Genomic DNA, 24467 nt, shown 5'->3' on the forward strand with positions numbered 1-24467 from the left:
AACTCATCCCACCAATCAAAGTCTCAGCCTTCTCCCAATGTCTACCTCAAATGTCACTTTCTCTGTGAAACTTTCACCATTGCCCTGAGACCTGTCAATACTTCTGTAACAGTGTCAGAGAACGCTGGTATTCACTATGTCTGTGTTCTTCCTCCCTTCCGGGGCACGCACGTAGACCCGAGACCCCACATCCCCGCCTTCTTTGTTATTACACTAGATCTTGCCAGTAGAATGTGAGTTACTATGGCGAATGTCATTCCCAGTCTCAATGGATTGGAAAGGGTGTACCTTCTCCATCTCTTCCATCTTTCCCATCTATCAGCTACAAGCACCGGTGCAGGAGGCCCTAGAAGATGGCCCAGCTACCAATGGAAGGAGCCTGAATCCCTCAGTCTCGGCATGGAGCACATCTCCCTGCCTCCTGCTGCTAAACCTGACTGGGCTGTGATATGAGTAAAGAAAACAGAAAAACACTCATTGAAATAGAGAAAGGACTATTGGTTGCCAGAGGGGAGGGGGGTTGGGAGGCTGGGTGAAAAAGGTAAAGGGATTGAGAAATATAGTGGTAGTTACAAAACAGTCACCGGGATGTACAGTACAGCATAGGGAATACAGTTAATAATATTGTAATAACTGTATGGCACCAGGTGGGTATGGAAATATTGGGGGAAATACTTTGTAAGGTATAGGATTATCTAACTACTATGCTGTACCCCTGAAACTAATACAAAATAATATTAAACGTAAAGTACAATTGAAAAAATTAAAAATAAAAAAAAAACAAATATGCTCTCACTTCTTAATCCACTGACATTTGGGTTTATCTATTAATATTTTGGAAAGTAATTCCTATATTTATCACATGCTGCTTTTGCAATGAGTAGTCTATAGGTCTATCATCTATTTATCTATACTTATTTCTTTTTCTCCTCTTCCACCTCTTCTTCAGCATCTTCTCTGGCTATGATCATTATCCTTAATTATTAATTCATTTACATGAACGACCTATTTGTTTTGAAGAAGTGATAGGAATAGAAGGTAAACATCTTTTTTGTTGATTCGTTGTCCTTGGTACATTTTTAAACAACATAATCAGATTCTGTAAGAAATATACATATTTTTCCTCTTGGTCCTAATACCTTTGTTAAGTCCTATATCAGTGTAAAAATCTGGAATTATTATCTCTTATAAATAATATTTTTTAATTATAATGAGTGTAAGTCTTGATGGTCATTCTGCCATTATGGGCAAAGGTAGATTTACAGTTGTTCATATGGAAAATAATATAATAATTAATACATAATAAAACAGGAATAAACTCTGTTTCACATCCTTACAAATGTAAACCTACTTTTGCCTGTGAATGTTGATAACGCAGCCTGTAGTCACTACTCTGTTGATGACCAAATGACCTTTATTTTTATCAACATCTCTTATTGTTACTTGTTATACAGAATCCATCTTGCTAGGACAAGATCAGGAAAAAAAATGGGTAAAAGGGATTGTGACTTTAGACAAGGACTCAGCAAGCTATCGCTCTGACTGAAATAGCCCACCATCTGTTTTGTACCTGAAGTTGCATTAAACACAGTCACGCCCATTCATTTATGTACTGTCTATGGCTGGCAGGGTTAAGGGGTGACAGCAGAGACTCTATGGCCCACAAAGCCTAAAATATTTACTGTCTGGCCATTCACAGGCAACATTTGCTGACCCCCGCTTCAGACAGTGCTTGACACTAACAGCATTGTGTTCATCTTTGCATACCTGATAGTGTATTCTGCACAATAGAGGTATCCAATAAACATCAATCAAATTGAAAAGTATAATTCAATTTCTGATCACCACAGTAGAGGCAGTGCCTCACGTGCTATGGAGGGGTGGATCTATGCTGATTCCCAGGAAAAGACGCATTAGGAATAATGATACTAACATGTGTTTCCTCAAAGGACCCCAGGGGACATGGAGTCGGTGGGACAGCACTTGGAATTAAACGTTAGATTTGGAGTAGAGATGAAAGGCTTAGAGGAGACCTCAGTGAGTGACCCTGGGCAGACCTGGGGCACTGAGTGATTGAGGCAGGGGCTGGGGTGAACTTGAGCTGAAAGGAGGGGAAGCAAGAATAGGGCACGAGAGCGATGACGAGAGTCGTGAAAGGAGAGGTCATAACAAACCAGAGCCAAACTGCTCTTAAGCTATTGCATGGCCTGTGGTGAGATCTGCCAGCAAGATTCTTCAGAAAACAGAGTGTTGGTGGACTTCATTACCATTCAAATGCCTAATAGGATTTTACAGTAAACGTCTGGGACACAGCCTCCCTCCTTATTACCATCTTGGAACTCCACACTTTTTCCACTGCGGGCAGTGCTAGCAATTCTCCAACACAAATGTGAATTTTATGGTGTTACAATTTCTACAAATGTTAGTTCTAAAAATGCCTTTTCTGTGTAACAGCTTGACAGGAATATGTATGTATAAAAAAATAACCGTGGAACTGTGGGTGGTATGTACTATTATTACAAAAATAGATGGAACACAGCATATCAACATTGGATTTTTAAATATACAAAGGGAAGAAAAAAGGAAGGAAAAAAACTTAATGTTTTGGCTGTAACAGTTCCTCTCCTCACTAGACATTACATTTTGTCAAATCAATCTTGTTTTTCTAAAAGAGCGCCTTAAAAAAGTTAGTTTTGGCGAATCAACACTCACTCAGGCTTCATGAGTCTTAGCGACCTGACGGCCTCCTCCCATGCCTCTGAAACGCGGAACCCTCGATGGTTCTCAAAATTTAAAACCTCATTAATATTACAAAGAGGTGATGATCGTGACATTCTCCTACAGCACCATGTTTATATTTTTTATTTTTTATTTTTTTGTCTCTAAGTCACTAAGCTCGTATAAAAAGTAAGAGAATTTTATCTCCTGGCCTCTTACAATTAAAATTTAATGAGTCTATGCTCTTCTAGGCCTAGTTGTTATAACATAGTCTATCAGAGATACATAAGAAAATAATACAATAGGTGCTTTTTTATTTTTAAGAATAATGTTTAGTGAGTCACTTCTTGAAAGAATTACTTTTTCATGTTTACCTTAGGAGACTGAGGTCAGGGCAGGAAGTATAGTAGGAACCTTGGGGGAAGCTGATCTGCCTGGGCTTTTCGCTGGTGTAAACGGCATTCTACCTGGATCTATGTCTCAGGAAGAAGAGACTGGACAGAACCTCTCGGGGGCGGTCTGTGGCCGCTTGAGTCTCAAGAACTCCAAATTGTTCAGTGGAAATACAAACTCTGAACATTCTATTGATGTTCCAAAATATTATTACATAATGTTTTTAGTACATTGTTTTGAGTATACTTTATTATTTAAAAACTTCTTTCTGGTTGTAGTTTTACACTTTATGTAACTCCATAGTTTCATTATTTTAGCCTTTGTTATCTTTCCTAGATATTATCAATTTCCTTGAATACTTCAATGTTCTCTAAAAATACACTGTGCCTGAGAATTAAATGACAACCAGATTATATTAAGGCCAGGTACTTTAATATGGTCCTGGTATGGAAAAGGCTGTTTTAGCCTATGGAAAACTAGCTGTCCCTTCCCCAGACTATCCTGCTGCTGGGATTTAAAGTCTCAGGAGGAGTTCTTGCCTTGTCAAGAAAAATTTTAATTTTTAAGAAGATGAGAAGAGACATACCGAGTATTTCTTCACCTGATAAAAAGTGAAGTTGGCCTCTAATGCACATTTTTAGTATCAGGTAAAAGGATTTCAACAGTGTTAAGGAACCAAGTGAGACAGGGCCCGCGCTGCGGTTCAGGGAATAAACCTGAGTCAGAGAGAATGGGGCGGAATCCAGGCTCTGTGTGGACAAGTATGTGGTCTTGGGTTAATTATTTATTCTATCTGACTTTCTATTTCTTCATCTGTGAAATGAGGATAATAATATTACCCACTTCGAGGGTGCATGTAAATTGCTTAGCACAGTATCTAACAGCCAGTAAACAATCAATGGTCACAGCTGTTGCTATTCCTCACACCAACACGCAGGAATTCAGAGGGAGAAACAGCATCCCATGCTGATGGAACAACTTAATCCACAGAAACCTCAGTACTAATCTCAGAGCTGAGAAATTGTTCCCACATAGCTAACTTCCGGTAATATCTCAAGTGTAAATAAGGGACTGATTACATAGGCAGAACTCCATTCAAAAGATCCCTATGCAACTACTGAATGCGATACTGTAGAGTATTCCAAGACATAGTAAGGTGTTCATAATGTGTTATTAATTTAAACAATTTCCTAAACATTATATATAGTATATTCATTTCCATTTCACTTTATATACACATGTTGCATGAAGGAAAGACTTGAATTTTATTACCTAAAAATGTTATTGATTAGTATCTTCCATAGAAATGTAATATTGAATTTCCTTTATATTGTTTTTTTCCTTAATTTTTTTTAATGAATATGTATTACTTTTACAATATAAAAATGGAAGTTATTGCAGAAAGGAGATTCAGGGAAATAAAAGATTTTTCTTGGTGATCTGAAGTCTAATTTTCAAAAAACAAGGAATTAAGTCCAAGTGTTTTCCATCTAGCACTCAGCTAGAAATGTGACCCACAGCAGATGATAAGGGGAGGACAGTGCAGTGAGACCGTAACAGGAACATTCCACTGTCACACAGTGGTCTCGGTTCATGGGACCTGCCACACTCATTTGAGAATCAAGCATAAATCTGTAAATCATGTGATGACCATTTAACGATTTAATACTAGCCCACACATTTTTTTAAGTTTAGTCATTTATATTTCTTAACTTCCAATATTAAAAGACTGTAAAAAAAAAAATAACAGTTGCCATTTTGCTTCTCCAGGCATGGTTTGTTTTACACATAACCCTCCGTGTTTGGGGCATCAAGCACAGAAGCTGTCACTTAAGCTGGAGCCGATGCCAGGAATCTGCTTCACAACTTCTGAGTCAGTTCTCCCACCCGCCTCTTGTGTTCATGACTCAGAGTAACAAAGTCTGCACTTAGTTTAATTAACTCCCCTCCCCTCCCTTCTTTCTTTTCTCCCTCCCTTCCTCCTTCCCTCCCTCCCTCCCTTCCTTCCATCCTTCCTTCCTTCCTTCCTTCCTAAAAACACCAGTGTGTTTTCTGACACCATTTGAGTGGATGAAAATAGATCACTCCTTACCTCTCTGTTTGTCTTGTGGACTGTAAGTGCTAAACGGATGCAATGTGCTGTTACCGTTCCTCCTGTAAGCAGGTACAGCGTTTTGACAGTTCTCAAAGCATGGCTTAGAAAATGCCCCACACTCCGCAGCGTCCTAGGGGATGAAAATAAAAATTACATTTGCTTCTTAACTATGTTCCAACTCGGTCAATGAAAGCAAAGCAAAAGAATGATCAATTTATTAATAATCTTTCGAGAGTCTATTGCACATAAATCCTCAGTTGCGGAAAATCAAAATGGACCTAGGAGTTAAAATATCTTTGAATAGGAAATAAAAAATACTGACAATGTGGTGCAAAGGATTAGGAGTGCTGATAGCCAACACCGAAGAGGATTAACTTTATTATTCTCCCCTGCCCCCGCCCCACTTAGAACAGTCTTCTCTCCGTTTTCTTCCATCTGGGAGTGCAGCTTGCGGCTGTGTCAACACAAGAATACAGTTCATGCCAAGGACGCTTCTCTGCCAGCCAGCTGGTTCCCCCTCTCTCCCTGTCGACTAAGTGCACACGCTGCAGGACAAGTCAGAACCCAAGCACGTTTGCCACTGAAGCGTCCCAAGTGTGTCTCGCTGCCCATGCTCGGTCTCTTGGCCAGGAGCTTAAAACAAAGTACTGCGACAATGCCAGGCTGTGGTCCTCCTGAGACATTTTCTTCGTTTTTTCCCCCCTCGTTTCCCCCTTCTATTTTGAATTTCTGTAAACAAATGGAAAGTTTCCTTAAAACTGCAGTATCCAGAGTAACACCCCCCCAGCCATGTCCCACAGGTGTGGGAGAAGCAATAGGAGGGGCCCATTGTGGAGAGCCCTCTGTTTAAGAGGAATGAGTCACCGCAGACCAGGCTTTGTTCTGGCTCATACTATGTGTCTTCTTAACAGGTTTCAAGGAAGTCACTTGGAAGCCATTTCATATCTATGCCCTTGACCACTTATGAGAGGAGCATGCCACAAACAGAAATGAAGATCTGAGCCCCGAAGCTCTTTCCTTCTGAGGAAGCTGTGTGGCCCAAACCATTCCTCCTCAGTTACAAAAACCCAGTATCCTGCTAGCTAAACAAAAGAGTTAGAACATTCAATTTATGCATTCTTAACAATTACAGTGTCTCAGCTGCTGAAGGCCCCTTAGCTTTTTGTCAAGCCCTATGACACTTTTTCCACATCCAGTGTTTCTGCACCCTTGGCCTCTGTACTGCTAGTCAAACCAAGGCTGGTGCTCAGCAAATTTCTTTTAAATTAATGCTGGGGCCCTGGCAGGCAGGAGAGGTAGGGCTTACCTTGCATAGCCTCATGCTATCTTTTTAAAATTGAATTTACGGGATTAATAAAACTATTTGGTTTCGGGTGCTCAATTCCGTAATACATAGTCTGTATATTGCACTGCGTGCTCAGCACTCCAAGTCAAGCTACCTTTCGTCATCATTTATCCCCCCGTTACCCTTTTCTACCTCCCCCACCCCAGTTTCCCTCTGGAAATCACCATACTGTTGTCATGCTTTGATTTAACAACAAGGACAAAAAAAAATTTTTTTTTTCTGCTTTCCCAGCTCTTTGATAAATGACACAATCGATATCCCAACAACTGATCAGTAACCAGCCTAATTAAAGTGTTCAGCCTGTAAAATAGAGCTGTCATGCAGCCCTCCATTAGCATCCCAGCCGATAAAAAATATAATGGATTTTCAAACACACTCTGCTTCTACCAAGATGAGCTTGCAGCAGGAAGGGAAATGTTTTGGGGAATGGAAAAAACAACAACAAACAAGTCATAACCCATTTTTTAACACCAAGTTTCCAGGCTCAAATAGAATTACAATTGAACCTCAAGCTCATCCTTTGAAAAACACGTTTCTCTTTCAAATGATTTTGATTCAATCAAGGGCTCATTATGCATTCTTTGCAAGGTCCTCATCAAAACTGTTTATGTATTTTGTACATCTGGGTAATGTGGGAAAATAACCCAACAACTATATATTTTGACTTTTCTTAAGTAGCTTCTTCAATTTTTATATCAATATAAGTTTCAAGTAACCATCATGGTTTTCTTGCCAAGTCTAGTTGATTTGCCTGCATGTACGAGGGTGTGGGGACACTTTTTCTAGGTTACAGATGCTTTTTCATTGTACTTGGGGGTGACACCTGTGCCATGGGAAAATGCACCAAAAACACGAGTGTGCAGCAGAGGCCTTGACATAGGGAAACACAGATTCGGGAGATCAAATAGCGGCAGATTATTTTTTTTCAAAGAAATTATTTTTAAAGAAAAAATACTCTTTAATCTTCATGGTTACTACAAGATTCTCAACAGCTGAGAGAGAGTCAAATCCCTGCTTATTCCCCATGGAAAGCATGTAAATATTAAGAAAACAAATAAATAGATCTTGATTAAGCATCCTCATAAAAATGTTTTTTTTTTCTTTTTTGGTCCCATTTCTTATTCACAATTGATTCCCTAGTGAACTGTGTATTAAGAAGACATTTCTGAGGATGGGCAACAAATTGAAAGTTTAGCACTTTTTCCTGATGCTATAACTGTCAACCCACCCCAGAGTGTGAGAATTAAAATGAAAAAACAAACAAACAAACAAACAAACAGAAACCCACAAACCTACAATAAAGGAGAATGGAAAAGATAAAATTCCTCAACTATATGAGCCAAAATACACAACACTTAATCCACTAAGCATTCGCATGTTTTAGAGAAACACACAAAATTAGGAAAGATGAGAGGTGGGAGGATAACTAACTCTTAACAAAAATATCTTTTTTTTTACTTTTGCCACCTGCACAGGTATGGCACTCTACAGCAGTGTCCTCCAGACTTTTCTGTTAGTTTAGGCCTCTTTTTTCCAAAAAAATCTTCAGTGAGATCAAATACCCTCATGTACAGACAAGGTGGTCGTCCTTCACTCCCACGTCCAACCCCTGGGTCCCATGAAGTCCTAGGGCTCCAGAGTGAGAACCAGACTAAACCATAAAGGAGCCAATTCTCTCATGGATGGAAGCAATAAATACGGGTTTATAACTATGTACATAAGTAAAATCCATTAAATATTCATGGAAGCCTCTCTGTCACTTAAGCAGACACAAATGTTGAAATCGAGTTGGCTCATTATATATAGTCTCCAGTAATTGGCCAATTTACATTTATTTAACATTTACAAGGTTATGTACGGAGGAGTAAAAAGGTGCAGTTACTTCTTCCCAATAGCTGATAATATAACAAAGTAAGATACAGTTTAGGTTTACTACTTCAGCTTACCCTCTCAGATGAAGTAGGTCTCAGATGTAACCTTTATTCATTCATTCAACAATATTTATTAAGTGTCTACGATGTGCTGGGGAATAAGGATACATGAAGGGATAAAACAGACAAAAGTATCTGTCATCTACAAGCCCCAGCACCGAGCTAGGAATGTCTTCACATGGTCAGGAAATGATCAACCTGGGATTTTAGCTCAAGTAATCCAGAACTGCCTTCTACTCTCGTTGATTTGAAAACCCTTTATTTTTCTAAGTTGAACTTATTATTAAAACTAATATTTTATTTTAGCATGTTTTAATAGTATTCTATTTTAACTTTGCTTATTATTGTATTACAAAACATGATTTGTTTTAGAGAGTATATGTGTGATTTGTTGATGCTCTTTTCATTAACTACTATCAACTTTTTTCTTTTTAAAATAATTTTAGCAGCATTTAGTAATTTCTTCATATATAAGGAAAATGAGGTTAATATAATAATTGTTTAATATAAATATAATTATATAATTTTAAGTGAAATGTTTAGGAATATTGGCATTTGAGAATATTTTATGCTTATACTTCATGTGTAGGTAAAATTTTTCCTTATACAAAACAAATTCCATAAAGAAAATAGAAGATTTCAAGTATATTTATTTAATTAAAAACATTTATTTAACAACATGAAGGAAGCAGCTTGCTTAATAGATCAAATTTTAAACTAGTTAAGTCCCAGTTCTATACTATCCATGTGTGCATTTTAGGGGAAAATATAGACAGTTGATTGCATTATAATGATCTTCACATTGAGCATCGTATGTATCTGATTAAGAACTTCCTATGATATGGACACTGCTAGCACATCAATCAAAACGAAGTTACATACTTTAATAATTTATTATGTGAATAAAGCCTTATTCATAAAGTTCAGAGCTTTAGGAATTTCTGGGGGAAAAAACTAGAAAATATGGACCTGTTACACTTGATAAATTACTTACTTTATATGCACATTTTTACACCTTCTAGTTATTCCTAAAATATACAACCACCTGTTCGCCACATAAATCCATCAGAGAACTTCTGGGGCATATTTTTCCAATTTCAGAAACAGTATGAATCTAGCTACCATACTAGCAATGCAAATTCATATATTCTGGGGGCCACTTGGGCAATTTGCTGAGGGAAGTAAAGATTTGCTCACCTCCATCGGCCTCTCTGGCCTCCTCAAAATCACCAACTGGATCATCCCTCGTATGTTTCCTTCCATGGACATTGATCTCCTAAGTGTTTCCATAGCTTCGTGGTTGGACTTTCCCAAGAGAGATTCTCCATTAACTGCAATCAGCTGGTCATTCATCCGCAGACGACCATCCTAGGGCAGAGGAAAGAAAAACAGTATTAAACACAGAAAAGTATGGTGATGACATGTGGCCGCTTTAGGGAAAAGTTCAAGTTTAAATATGAAAATAGGAAAAAAATTCAGCTATTAGGGATGATTTATTTTCTATAGCAGAAAAAGGTTCTGGAGCTTATCAAATAGTCACAAATACAAACAAGAATGAATTGTGTGAAAGTATTTTTTCAGAAATCCTCGAGTCCTGAAACACAATAATTTAGACATTTGGATAATGTCTCTTACTGAAATCTTTGGCAAGCGCGCTAACCTTGTCTGATTCTGCCATTTGCTCTGGCAGGGACCACGTTGCTGACTGCAGGAAAGGGGGCTTGCCAACAGAAGGAAGTGGTCATATCACTTGAAACGAGGGTTTGCATTTTCAGGCGCAGAGAGACATCATGCTTAAATGTCGTGTGCTTGACAATAGTACTGTCTCCTGATGTCATTGCTAGCTCTACTGAGTAGTGCTGAAAAAAATTCGCATGTCATTTTCTCTAACACAACCACAAAGTTGCTAGTCTGATAGTCTGCAAAAGAACACAGAGGTGTGTAGTTAAGGACCAATTTGCTGTGATGTCTTCTGGCAGAAAGGCTTGGGAAATGGGATTGTCAAGCTTTTTGCAGGGAGGTTCTGACTGATGGGTACTTTTACGCAACATCTTCAGGAAGGAATGGAACCTCAGTGTGTGGGTAGACAGCCCAGACTGTAGACTAATTCAGTTCCCGGACCCAGTCACCTTCCGAGTCCCTCACACATGGGAGTCCAGCTGCAGCCAGCTCTGCTGACAAAAGTACTTGAGGGGGCCATGGTGTATCTTCCCACCAGGCAGCCTGGGGTGGGAGAATGCTTAAAATATTAACAGTCAGATTAGAGACATTAATCATGTCTTATACCCGTTTTCCACTAGGGTCGAAAGTTCTTGCTATGAGGCACAGATGCAGTGTCCGGGATGTTCCGCTGCTGTTGCCGTTGCTGATAAACCTAACAGAAATAACAGGAGGTGCACATGACAGAGGGGGTTTTTTTTTTCATCAGGTATGTCAAGTGATTCAGTAGATTAATGTTTTTATTCACATTTTAGAGATAAGGCAACTGAGGCAGGGAAGTAATGTAATTTGCCCCAGGTCACGAAAGCAAGTCAGAGACACACTAACCTGAGGTCAGGTTTCCTGAACCTTGTCTCTTCAGTCTCTCTGCTAGAACTCCTTTGTTACCCACCCCTCTCTAGACTATGGCTGTGCAATGCTGAAATAGGGCAAGGGAAATCTTAAAGAGTTTTTGCAGTTGGAAGTATCTGGGATCCATGTTCAAATCAACAGAATGAAATGCAAAAGCAAAATGCTTCCTTAAGAAAGGAGAAAACCAGGCACACAGTGAACAATAGGACCAACTCTACAGCCCAGGAGAGAAATCCTGTAGACAAGTTGGTCAGTTCTGACTAAGGCAGTAGCAGATGGTCAGAGGAAGCGCCTCTGCTGATAGCAGGGAACAGGGTGTGTGGTGAAAGCTGCTCTGCAGAGCTAATGTCCTCCTGGAGACGCACTGCACAGGCCACCTGCTGGAGAGGGCGTTGCCACGTGGGATCGTGGGGGGCCGCCCAAAGGAGCGCAGCCCTCTCGGTGAAAAATTGAGATGGCAAGGCCCCGGGACAGAGAAAGACGTGTGCACAATCAGAGCTGTAAGATGTCTCAGCGGGCTGCCTCGACAGAGTAAAGTCCCCTCCCTTCCTCTTGCTTTCCCTCTCCACTTAACCTTTACCCTAATTTGGAGCAAATCTGGAAATGAGATTTACAGGAAAGGCCAAAGGAGAAAGAAATCGCTTCATTTCTGTTATCTATTTTGAGTGAGGCACATAAAGAATAAGATTAAGGTTACTGGAAGTGAGGGTAAGACAAAAACAACCTTAACGGTTTAGTCCTCTGAAGTGAGACATGACTCAAGAAATTATTCTATTTTGACATTTAATGGAAGGAGGACTATAGGGCTGAATCTTGAGAAGGAGGTTAGGTGGTCATACAATCTTTTCAGAAGGACTAGAGATGGGTGTGTGGCTTTTAAAGAGGAGGAGGAAGCAGGAGAGTTGGATCAAGATCCTAGCTCCGTTAACAGGAAATGAGGTCTAGTGTTGGATTTGTAGACGCTTAGTCTTGGCAGGACACCTCATGCTGTGTAACAGGAAGAAGAAAGATAAAGATTGAAACTTCATGAATATCTGTATAATGAAGGAAATAAAACCTGAGTGAGATCCCACCTGGTAACCTCCTGTGAACCTTCTCTGTGAAGTATGGGACGAGGTCTGCATGAAGAGGTAACGAAGAGATAAGGAGATATAAGAACTTTTTTTGGGAGGGGGGTAAAATAATCTCCTACCAACAGGTATTAAGTACAAGCTTTTATTTTCAGTTACATTCCAAGTCTCAAGCATGCAAAACTACACTGAAATAGAACATGTTTGCTGTAGCCAAATCACAAACACAAAGGCAAGGCAGGTCACCCCAGGGCAGCTGGGATTTTTTTTTTTTTTTTTAGAAGACATTCACATTCATCCCAAGTGTCATGTAGAGCTGTGGGCATGATAAAAACCCACACACACTCTCGTTTTCAGTCTTGGCCTGTCTGCTACCATTGGTGTGTGCTTTTCTTTATACAATGGGTAATTTCATTAATGGTGAAGCCACTAAGCACCATGTTGTCCTAACATTCAGCACATAATCACAGAATTTGAAGCTGCGTGTGTCCTTAGAGGTCATCTTGCCCAATCTCTTCTGTGCACAGATAAATAATGTAATGGTCAGAGAGGATGATTAACCATTTATGGAACTCCTCTTAAGAGAACCCACTTAGATTAGGACTTGCTCAGCTAGTTAAAGTTGGAGCCGGATCAGAAGAACCCAAGTCCTGACTTCTCAGCATTTCTGTTCACTAACCATTCCATCTTCTGCATAAGTGACCATGGCTACTCCCTACAGCAGTAATGCTTCAAGGAAAAAACAAAAAAAAGATTTTCGAAACCAGGGAGGACAGTATGTTACATGATACCTCCTGGGAGAGAACCCTGTACAAAAGCCAGTCAGATGACAAAAGATGTGAAGACAGGAGGCAGTGCGGGGGGCGGGATGGAAGAGCAAGGAAGCAAACTAGCAGGGAAAGGAAAAAAATAAAAACCTCTCTATCCATCAAGCTCCAGACACATGCATCTCCAGGTCTAGTCTTGATCTAAAATGAAGTTGATTCAGTGAGGAGCTCATTACTCCTCACTCATCAAATAGCCCCCCAAACTGTGTATGTCTATTCTGCTTTGGAATAATTTTGACAAGAAAAATAATCTTTATGGTTTTCTTTCTATTAATATTATATTCAAGTAAATACTTAGGTATGAGGATGCTGACTCTCATCAACTGATTTTACATGAATGAATTCAACTATCCAAAGGACATTACTCAGTAATCGTAGGATATTTATTTCATTATGATCTGGGCCATGCTTACATTTGTTTAAAAAAATTCCCTTTCTTCTGAATGTTCGTATCCTACCCTCCCTCTCCCAAATTTGTATTTTGAAATCCCAACTTCCAACATGAGGTTATTAGGAGGTGGGGCCTTTGAGGGGTGATTGAGTCATGAGAATGGAGCCCTTGTGAATGGGATGAACGCTCTTGCTCCCTCTGTCATATGAGGTGACAGCAAGGAGATGCCCATCTACCAACCCAAAGAGGCTTCTCACCAGACAGCAAATCTGCTACTGCCTTTGATATTAGGCTTCTGCCTCCAGAATTGTGGGAAAGGCATTTCTGTGGCTTATAAGCCAGCCAGTTGACGATATTTTGTTATAGCAGCCTGACCACACCGAGACACTTTCCTTCCTAACCAAAAAGCCAGCAACTACACTCACCTCTGGCAACCCCACAACCGACTCTATCTATCCTCCAGCTAGGAGGAGCACAAGAAATTTCGAAAAGAGGGAGAAAAAAAGAGGGAGGAGAACAGCATAAAAATAAGAAGTAACTTCTTCAGGGCATTTTAGGTCAAATAAAAACCGGTATGAGATTAGGTCTTCTTCATGTCCCGGGCTACAAATCTCAGTCCTCGCCTGGTTCTAATGAAGGAAGAACAGTGGAGTAGGAGACAAGATGTTTGGGTTTTACATCTCCTTTTAACTGAACTCCTAGTATAGGCCAGTCCTTGTGCAAATATTTTGCATATATTCTCTCATTCACTTCTTACAACAGCCCTTTGATACTACTCTCCGCTATTTAAGACATATAAAAGGGACGCTCAGAGAATTAAGTGACTTGCTAAAGGGTACTGGCATGACCAGGTCTACTTGTTTTTGAGTCAGACATGTACCCGTCATGCTATGTTGCTTCTAAAATCAGAGTTCGAGAGATGATTAAAGGGACTAAAGTTATTAATGACAACAATTATTAATGTTTTTCTACTTTGTGTAGTCATTGCACTAAGCCTTTTACATGCAGCAGACAATTTAATCCTTACAACAATCCTATATATGGGGCACTATTGCCCCATTTTATAAAAGAAGACACCAAACATCAGGCCAGTTGAGTGCATGATTACAAGTCACATTTCTAAAAGCAGATTTGACCTAGGTCTGGCTCACTCTGGGGTCCATGTTTGCAACCACTTTGCTAGTGACTCTTATCCTTCTGGGGCCCTCAGACACCTTTGAGAGTCTAGTAAAAGCTACAGATCCTCACCTCTTAAAAATAAGTATTTAAACCCTGGTTTCTCCATAGGCACACATTTGGACCAAGCAGTTCTTTGTAGTGGGGGCCAGTCAGGAAGATATTTCATGTGTCCACAGAAGCATCTCCATGACCTCTGAGGCATCCAGTGACCTTATACTTCAACTCCCACTATATTCAATGGAGCCTGGTTTCTGCCTCTGCCATGATCACTGGTGACATTGCATGGCTTAATCCACCACTTTGGGCCAAGTTCTTGTGAGGCCCATTTACCTCTCAAGTTCTCATGACTACAGAGGGAGAGTAAGAAAGCCATGGTAAAGAGCTAGTCTCCACAAAACCTGAGACAGCATGCAAGGCGGGCTGGCTTTCCCAGGGGGAGCTGGCTGGGGCCCAAAGCCAGCCTGCATTAGGCCATGGTGTTGAGAGGATTAATCATGACCAGATGTCAGCTTCTGCTCTGCATGTTTCTAAAGGGGCCCTCGGTAAAGCCTTCTGGGATGGTATCCACACCCACAGCCCAAGCCCCAAAGCCTGGCTTCAGACTCCAGAGCAGTATTCTCCCGGAGTGGGGTGGGCCTTCAGGCAAGATGGTGCCTGATTGAGGGAGAGGGTTGTCCTGAGAGAAGCTTTCTCAAGACCCTAAAATCATTCCATGACAACTTTTGCCTATGGTATTTTTGAAAAAAAGAAGAAAAGAAAAAAAAAAAGCCCAACCTAGAAAAGAACCTTGCAGTCCAGATTGAAATCATTTAACTTCATTTAAAAGCAGTAGCAATGAAAGGAACAGAATAAATCAAGATTGTAAAGTGTAGTTTTTAAAACTAAGAAGGGGAATAAAGAAAGTTGGTAAGACTGGAAGCACATCAATTCTTGTCTTGGAGAGTAGCTGCCTACATTAGCCAATGCTTTCCATCACCTGTCCTACGGCAAGTTCAACCAAGATGAATGGGGCATTCTTCCTCAACCACAGCTCTAGTTTCTAGGGACAGTAATTTGCATTCTGGTGTACACACCATGGCGACTTGACCCATACTCTTCCTTCTGTCCAAAACGCCCTTTGCGTTCTGGCTCACCTGTTGAATATTTATCCTCTGTAAGAAGGCTAAGCAACTGCCTTCTATTCATAGTCTTCTCCACAGGCAGAATTAATTGCTTCATCATCTCAACACCCATGATACTTTTGTATTTGTTTCCCATAACCCAGATCATATTAGAGTTTCTTACACATTTACTTTATCACCCTACCACCTCCCTGTATTATGGAGTGAGTTGTTTTAAGTTTTCTGTCTCCAGTTTATTATGTACTGCATACCTCACTGCAGATGTTCAAGAAATACTTGCTAAATTGAGTCACTTGAAAAATATTTCATTCAGGTGCTCTGGGCCTGGTGTAAGTTTCAACGACAATAGACAAATTGTTGAATTTACAGACTATGACTGTGAGAGATTCATGAATCTAGGTTGGCTTGGATACTCCAGCACATGTTTGGAGAACCTATATAATTCTAAAAATGAAGCTTGATTACCTTCTGTGAACTGACCCAATATCTTGTTGGTCAGCAATATAAAATTCTCTATTTATCTAATTCAGTCATTGTTAAAAAAGCCTTACTCTACTTCTGTGTAGCAAACCAGTGAAGTTCCAGCAGTATACAATTTACTCAGCACCTGTGGCATGAGACTTTTTAGAATAGATATCTGAAGAGTATATTTCCATGCATCAGATTACACATAAAACCATTCTGATATAATGTTTTCAAAATGTATTATAATTCTTTCCATTTTGAACACCTCCTGGAAACATGGACATAAATGAATACATCATAACTAAGAGCTTTTATTACAGTCACTACTGAGTCTTATAATTTCCTCAGCAAGAAAATTTCAGAAGCACTGACTTAGAGTCATCACAATACTTGTTGGCCTACGATGCAGTAATCGCATTCTGTGCTCATTTTACACTTTTTCTGTCTCCGGTCATGTCAGTTTCCTCTCCATCCCTTCCTATCTCCTTCCTGATTTTCTGTTTTCAGTTTACTTTGGCCTAGAAAACCGGATAATAAAAAACTTACTAAGGCATATGCGCTATATATGAATCAAAAAGATTCTGCACAAATGTCCAATTGGATTAGTATTTCAGATGCCTTTCCAACTTATTGAAAATTATTTATTTACTTAAAAGAATAAACAATGCTCTTGTTTGTGCTGTGATTTGTAAAAGCCTGGTTAGTAGGAAAATGAGCCCAAAGTAGAATACCTAGAACAAAACTCTGAGCACATTATAAACTCCTACCAGCACCTATCATGAAGGTGAGTACAGCTTCTTAGATGAAAGTTACTCTTTTCAGATTCAAAGTGTCATCATCTTGGAATACCAACTTTTGTAGATTTTAATTTCCTTTTTGATTAGGTCTACCAACTCTTTTTCTTCAAGTCTACTAAGACAATTATGGAGTCCAAAATATACATCAAATTGATGTAGACTTTCAAAATTTCATCCAACCTGGTATAAATTTATTTTTCGTTTCCATGTCCATGCATGAAATAAAAATGGGAGAGCGATGAAGATCAGCAAGAAAAGTAATGATTGATGCTGGTGTGGGATTTTCTACTGCAGAAAATTCATATAGTCAGGCTTCTCATTTATGGGTTAATAGACACTAAAATTTTCAGCTTTTTAAAAAAGGAGATGGGTACAAAATAATTGATGTAACATAATTGATATTTTTCTCATTTTTAATTTAGTAATTTCATCAAGGTAAAATTCTTAATGGATAAACAGTGAGTATGAATTTTTCCTGGTAAAGTTTTTGCTTTTTAAAATCCTCACTCAAGGATATGTTTATTGATTTTGGAGAGAGAGGAAGTGGGGGAGAGAGGAGAGTGAGTGAGAAACATTGACGTGAGAAACATCAATTGGTTGCCTCTCAAACATGCCCCACTGGGGATCGAACTCGCAACCTCGGTATGTGCCCGAGGAATCAAACCCGTGACCTTTTGGTGTATAAGATGATGCTCGAACCAACTGAGCTACCTGGCGGGGGCATAAAGCTCCTGTTTTTAGTTGTCAATAAGATGTATAATGTTTTGTGATAAGCACAAAATGCTAACGTTTGGCTTCTAACATTTGAGGATTTGTAATGGAACTATTTGTTCACTCTGATTGTATGGTCCTTCTGTCAAAGGCAAAAATCTGGAAGACATGACTACTGGTAATGATCTTCACGGTTCTCTCCCAGTAGAAAACATTATCAATTTTAAGGAAAATGAATAGTTGAAGAAATCATTTAACGTTAGTGTTTCTTAAAAAGCTGTCCCTTTTATCTTCCTTTGAATTCATTAATTATAGATCTGTCACATGATTTATAGATGCCAGCAGAGATGGAGGTGGAAATTACTCATGCTGGGAACTCCTACCGGACTCCGGTTAAGAGCTTGGAAGCTATTAAATGTTCCTTATTATGAAGAGACGTGAAGATTTAGAATCAAGCCTCATGTTCCCAGAAATTCTAGAACTGTGCATAGTCTCTCCAAAAATTCATATTTTAGTCATTTTAAAAATAGAAGGATTGCTTGTATTGGATAAAACTTCTTTCACCCATTACTAAATAGTGTAGTTTATGAAATTCTGCATCTCTCAGAGGGAAGTATTCGAATTTCCTAAGCACACAAAAATAAAATCATTTAAATTATGTCTATTTCATATTCTGAGTGCATGCATTTGCAATTAGCTGTGTCAGGCATTTTTCTTTCACCTAATTTCATCATCATCAAGTAGTATTTATTAAGCACAAACCTGGCTAATTAATTTTCTAGAGAATAACAGGAATTCTTAAATTCATTCCCTCTATTTAAGAGCCCTTAAATAATCTACTTCATATATGACATTATTCCCTTAGCAAAAATTATCTTTAAATTTTAATTTTTACCTTATTATTTCAAGGTTTTCATAGGATGTATTTAAGTTCCAAAGTATATTAAATTTAAAAAATCAGGTTCTGTGAAATTTCTGTTTTTACTACATATTAATAGTCTACCTCAATTTTTTAAAAAAATCACTATTCTAGTTATATATTTTTTCTAAAAATGATTCATTTTAATGTAAAAATAAGCAGTTTAAAATAATATAATCAATAGATGTAAAAATGCATTTTCTACAAAAAAGTTTCAATTAATATGGTACATCAAAAGCAAAGCAAAAAAAAAAAGGCACTGATTTCAGAATTCAAAATGATTAGCAAATAAGAATGAAAATATCTAAGGCCTTCAATCTGATAATCAAGATGTTATGTGTGCTTCTATGAAGAAAAGGAAAACTACTTTTTAGGTAGATTTTGGGAAAGGGGAGTAGTCTTTCCAAGGTATTTTTTTTTTTCCCATTACAACAAAGGCAATGTTTCTTTTCACTTACCAGTCACACATTAAGTTTACATTCTAATCACAAAAGTGAAATTTTATAAAAGCATCTTCATGACATACTATTTTTATTCAATTCATCGTCCTTGGGTCCTAAGACCTTAACCTGTACACTTGTATATAGTATATCGGTTCTGGAAGCAATTGCCCTGGACTTCAGGGGGAAATGCCCAGGAAGAATGACAGAAACTGAAATGAAACTACAGAAGACAGTAATCCATGGTATTGTGTAAGCGTGTTAGTATCAGTACTCCAAGTTGTACTTGGCTGTTACAGTTGATGGTTACTTGGTAATGTTGCAAGGCAAGCACAGAGGGATGCTCCGGAGGGTCCGCAGAGGCCTTGAGATGCAAACGCATTCTGAAGTGGCAAAGGCTCTGTCCTCACACCAGCAGGGAAGGGTTTCTCAGCTACTTGACTAGAATTTAACTATTGAATCATTTGGATAATTCTGAATAGAGTAAAATACCATTTTGCTTGTCCTTAGAGTAAATGAGGGGTTCACTTCCAAGAGGGAATCCTAGGGTAGCTGGATGCTCTTACTTTGGAATAGAGATTTACTTCTCTATTAGAAGTGACTCAAATAAGAGCTGAAATGACAGAAAGCAGTAGCCTGAAAGGTAAGGGGGCAAAAAAAAAAGCCCCCAAAAAGAAAAAGAGGCTCTCAATTATAGTCACAGTCATTCAGGGGGGGTTACATCTGGCAGGGAGTAGACTATCGTTGTTTACACCAACTGAAGCCCCCGGGAGAAGAGAGCATAGAATCCACAGGAAGAATTTGGTCATAGTTTTCAAAGTAGTTTAGTTTTAAAAAACCCACCTTCCCTAAAGGGAAAAAAGACCTTGAGAACCAATTAGCGGTATAAAAGGCCAGGAGAGAAAGACTATGCTCTGGCAGAAAGATTATTCTGTTGCTTTCAGGTAAAAACCTAGGGCCAGATGCTAAAGCCCATGTTCCCCACGCTTATCTCCCCTTTGCCCCAGGGACATGCAGTCTGTTACATTTGTGTCTTTGGAACAGGGTCAGGAGCAAAGTCTCAAAACAATTTTTGTAAAACATAATCGTGCATCACAGAACAGGTGGTAATTTTCTGAGGAGGAACAGTGGAATATTGGAACAGCAGAAGGAGAATAGCAAAACTCTTTCTTTTTTCCTAGTTAATCAGGTTTCCTGTGAGCAACGCTTAGGCCTCTTCCCTTTATGCTGCAAGTAAACAAGACAAATGGATACTAAACAGTCACAATAAGGCTAAATTCATGATTGATGCCTCTTACTGTTTAAGATCAGCTATAAATATGCTGTCCAGTGGTTTTTAATGGTGTGACTGTCTGACTCAGCAGACCAGTGTCAGGAAAGAAATTTACATAAATGGAAAGTGAAATCTTTCTGCAAGAGACAGGACTGTTAGAAACTGCTTAGGTAAGGAGATGCTCACTTTCACAAACATGGATATACGTATTAATCCAGCTCTCCAATATCTGTCTGAGCTTAAGTTATTGCCCATAAAAAAGCTAAGATGTTTGCTTTTAATTTCCAAAAATTCATTTCAGTTTCAATTTTACTTGGAATAAATTCTGCAAATAGAGCTGTCATTAGGAATGAGAAGAATAATATCAAGCCGATGTCCACAAACATGACTAAGACATCCTCAAATGCATCACATGCTCAGATGGCTTGGCTGAGAATGACAAGCCTGTTACAAGACAACTCCAGGGCAACAATACTGAGTCTCTAGGAATGTGAATAGATCAGATGAAAGAGCCTTCAGCTCCAGGCAGCATAGCACAGGGTATGAGGTCAGACTACTTGGATTCAAGTCGCAGTTTGAGAAACCCCTGGCTGTGTGGCCACAGGCACATGGATGCTACGTGGAGAGGCATTAACCGCTGCAACCTGCAACCACTCCTTGGTGAAGCGACGTGATACTAATCCAGTGTGAGTGTGAAGAATAAAACTAGAGAGCCCACCCAGAATACTTTTCATGCCGTCCAGCATGTATTTGCACTAAGGACAATGAATGTTATTTGCTGTTGTTTTATTACTGTTATTTTCCTTCTGCTCTTAGTTCTGCATTTCTGAGTCTGATTGGAGAGAGTGATAGATGGGACGACAGGCCTCAGTTCTTCATCCTTCTCTGCTTTGCCAGGGCAAAGGGTAGAATGGACTAAGTTTCTTCATGGGTGGACTATATTTCCTCAGGCCTTGGATGGACTTTGGATGATTTGACCATATGACTTGTTTTGGCTAGCGGAGTGTGTGCGTGTGCGTGTGCGTGTGTGCGTGTGTGTGTGTGTGTAGTAACAGCAAGCCAATTTGGATCCCAGAACTTATGAGGCGTCATCCATTGCTGTGGGCCCTCTGACAACTTGTAGCATGAGAAGAACATGCTGCAGCTAGTCTGCTGGTCCAAGACACAGATGAAATGTGGGGAGCATATCAGACTTGTCAGCCTACAGTGTGACAGACAGACAACAGCCTGAACCCAAACCCCTCCAGCTGTCCCGCAGAGTCACGTGGGTCATAAGGAAAATAAAGACTTACTGATATACGTTATTAAATTTTGGCCATTATTTATTATGCACCAAAAGCTAACTGATCCAAGGAGTGCATTGAAGAATCGTCTATCCACAATGTATTTCTTACTTCCCAAATAAAAAGACATTACCTCAGTGTCTATGTCTGAAACAGACGTGATGTGGTAAGTTGAAGAAGAAAAATGCTTCATCAAAGCCAGGATTCTAGGACCAGGGCTTCTCCTATAAACCCCAGCTAGGCCTTCTTGGCATTTGTGTGGGAGATGGCACACATTATTAATATCAAGGTTATTTAAATATGCCTAACATTTATTGAAAGTTTATCATAAGCACTGTGCTAGGCATTTTATATATTGTTTCTTTTTGTCCTCACAAGAGCACTAGGAGGTAGGTGCCGCTAACTGTACTCTTTTTACAAATGAGGAAACATATTGAGGACGAGTGACCTGCCTGCATTCCCAGATGGTGAGAGTAACTAAGGTAGGATTCACACTCAGGAGGTCTTGGGGCCCAGCACGAGCTGATGTGAGCTCAACACATGCATGTTTCCCCTCTGCAAACACTTAACTGCTTTAATCACATTTTCTGTATTACTTTATTTAATCCTCAGAACCCTGTGGGTTAGGTATTATTTAGTGTCTCCATTCTACAGATGGGGAAATGGGAGCATAGACGGTCAAGTTCCTTGCTAGCAGGTGGTGGAGTTGGATTTGAACGTGGGCAGCTACTTAACTCTGCATCACCCTATGTTAACAGCTATGATCACAGTCCTAATCCAATGTGAAAGGGCAGAATTACGTTCTTCCATTTTTTTTTGTTTTTGTTTTTGTTTTTTTTGAAATGTATAGGCTTCTCCAAGTTCAAAGGCAAATATGCACTCTGAGCACCGTGGTTAGTTATCTTGAGTGTATGAAATGTGATAAATGACCTTTAGTTAATACTACAATCACTCGCAGGCTCCACTGAGCTTTTTTTCTTGCAAGCACAATTTTCTTATTTGCTGCCTTTACATTGACTTATTTTTTTTTTTAGTTCTGTTTTTTCTGGTTGTGTATTTTTAGGTTCAAGTCTTGTCAGGTTACAAATTCAGAATAATACTAACAGTAATAAAAAATGCAAGAAAAAATATTAATCATGATGGGTTTGTAGACTCACCTTTAGGAAATGAAACTAACCACTTACAGCATAAAAAGAGACCATTGTTGCCCACATGTGTTCACACACCCACTTCCTGAACGTGGCAGGAAGGCCTCAGCGATCTCACACCTTTGCACACTCACTCTATCCAGTCCGCAAGCACAAAAGCCACGTTCACACTGATGTGGAAACATCATTCTTACCCACCTTAAAAGCAGCACCACCATGGATGATGGATTTGATAAAAATCCCCAGGTCTGTTCCAGTTTCTCGAGATTTGTTCCCTTTCAAGCTCACCCCTAGACCAGCAGAACCGGAATCATTCAGGGGGATCTCAAAGGTGAGTTGGTCAGTGGTCTCCGGAGAGAGAGTATGGCAGTCAGGTTCTCCTTTCTGATGGGGAAATGCACATAAAAAGAGTGAAGCGAAGAAAGCAGGTTAATATTTACACACCCACATGGCCAAACACAGATATATTTGGGAAGACACCCTGACTGGACCTAGAGCAGAGTATTCCTGCTCCCACTGGCAAAGGGTGGTCTTTCTCTCGGTGAGGGGCCAACACCACATCCAGGGAGTGGGGGAAGAGTTTTGGGGAATAATATCTGGTCATGGGCAACAGAGAGGACCCTTTGGCAAGGCAGAGCCACGTCATCTGAAACACTGCATAAGTATTTGGAATTTTAGCAGAATATTCTTAATAATTAAAGAGGCCGGGCATTAGACTTAGGGAATCTTGGGCACCAGAAAAAACCTTAGAGGTAGTGTGGTTGTAACACCTTCATTTTATAGACAAAGAAACAGAGCTTCGTGCACAAACATGCTAAAATTCTAAAGAAATATCTGGCTTATATAATTTAAAACATATCATTTACCATGAAAGCAATGCTATTGATAAAGCTTGTCAATAGGATACAGAGCATTAAAAAAACAAAATGTTATTTTAAAGTTAGACAGATGTGATTTATAATGGATATCACTGAATTAAATTTTACTTTGTGAAAACTCAGGCCTTAAGCATGCTTCTTTGGGTAGTATAACCAACTGGCAATCCATTTTTGAACCTAAGAAAAAATGATAATGCACAACAAATATTGATGCCCTCTCTGACAAATAACACCTAGCCACAAGAATAGCTACCCTAAAAAATACAGAGTATGGCGGCAAAAGGCGCACTTAGGGTTCAGGTCTCCAGGGAGAAGTCCATGGTTAATCATATTTATCCCTAGTGTTTTCAAATGTACACTGGTTGTAATCAGAAAGTGTTGCCCACATGGTAAACTTTGCAGGTGCCCCTTCTACCTCCCTCTCAAGCTTGCAGAAATGTGAAACTCTGCCACAGGGTTTAAAGTTTGAAAATGAGATAGCCCTGGAAACCATCAGCTCATTCTAGGTCAGGAGTTCCTTCCTCTCTATAATTATGTCTAGAGACTCTCCTCTAAGGTCACTTTGAGGGACTGTTATGTAAAACTACGTATTTTAAAAATTACTGTGAATGTCTGAATGTCAGTCACAAAATAACAACTATAAAATCAGAGGTAGCAAAGAACCCATAATTAAAATGGGATTAGGAGGTCTGATCATAGCCAGATCCACTGGAGTGGCATTTTCAGCTCCTACCAAAATAGAGAAAACCCATGTCGAACTTTACAGAAATAGTTCTTTCATTTAATTTCATTGTAAGTGAAGTTAGCTCTAAATATTTTGACAAGGGGTAATTTCAAAGAAATGAAACTTTATTGCTTAATTTAATAAACCTATTACAGGTTAGCTCTTTTAACTAACTCGCTTTATTATTA

The 24467-nt window shown here is 39.3% G+C and overlaps 1 protein-coding gene across 1 annotated transcript in view; it reads right to left on the bottom strand.

The window, feature by feature from the left end:
* Window positions 1-24467, bottom strand: part of PARD3B (par-3 family cell polarity regulator beta) — a 943196-nt gene that overhangs the window by 377910 nt on the left and 540819 nt on the right. The window contains exons 11-13 of the mRNA XM_054585774.1: window positions 22876-23061; window positions 9680-9850; window positions 5204-5336 (exon numbers count right to left, since the gene is read on the bottom strand). Coding sequence (XP_054441749.1) covers window positions 5204-5336; window positions 9680-9850; window positions 22876-23061 — 490 coding nt within the window. The remainder of the gene's footprint in view (window positions 1-5203; window positions 5337-9679; window positions 9851-22875; window positions 23062-24467) is intronic.

Source organism: Pteronotus mesoamericanus, unplaced genomic scaffold (genome assembly GCF_021234165.1).
Source record: "Pteronotus mesoamericanus isolate MK-2021 breed Mesoamerican mustached bat unplaced genomic scaffold, CSHL_Meso_final contig_90, whole genome shotgun sequence".
NCBI classification, from domain to species: Eukaryota; Metazoa; Chordata; class Mammalia; order Chiroptera; family Mormoopidae; genus Pteronotus; species Pteronotus mesoamericanus.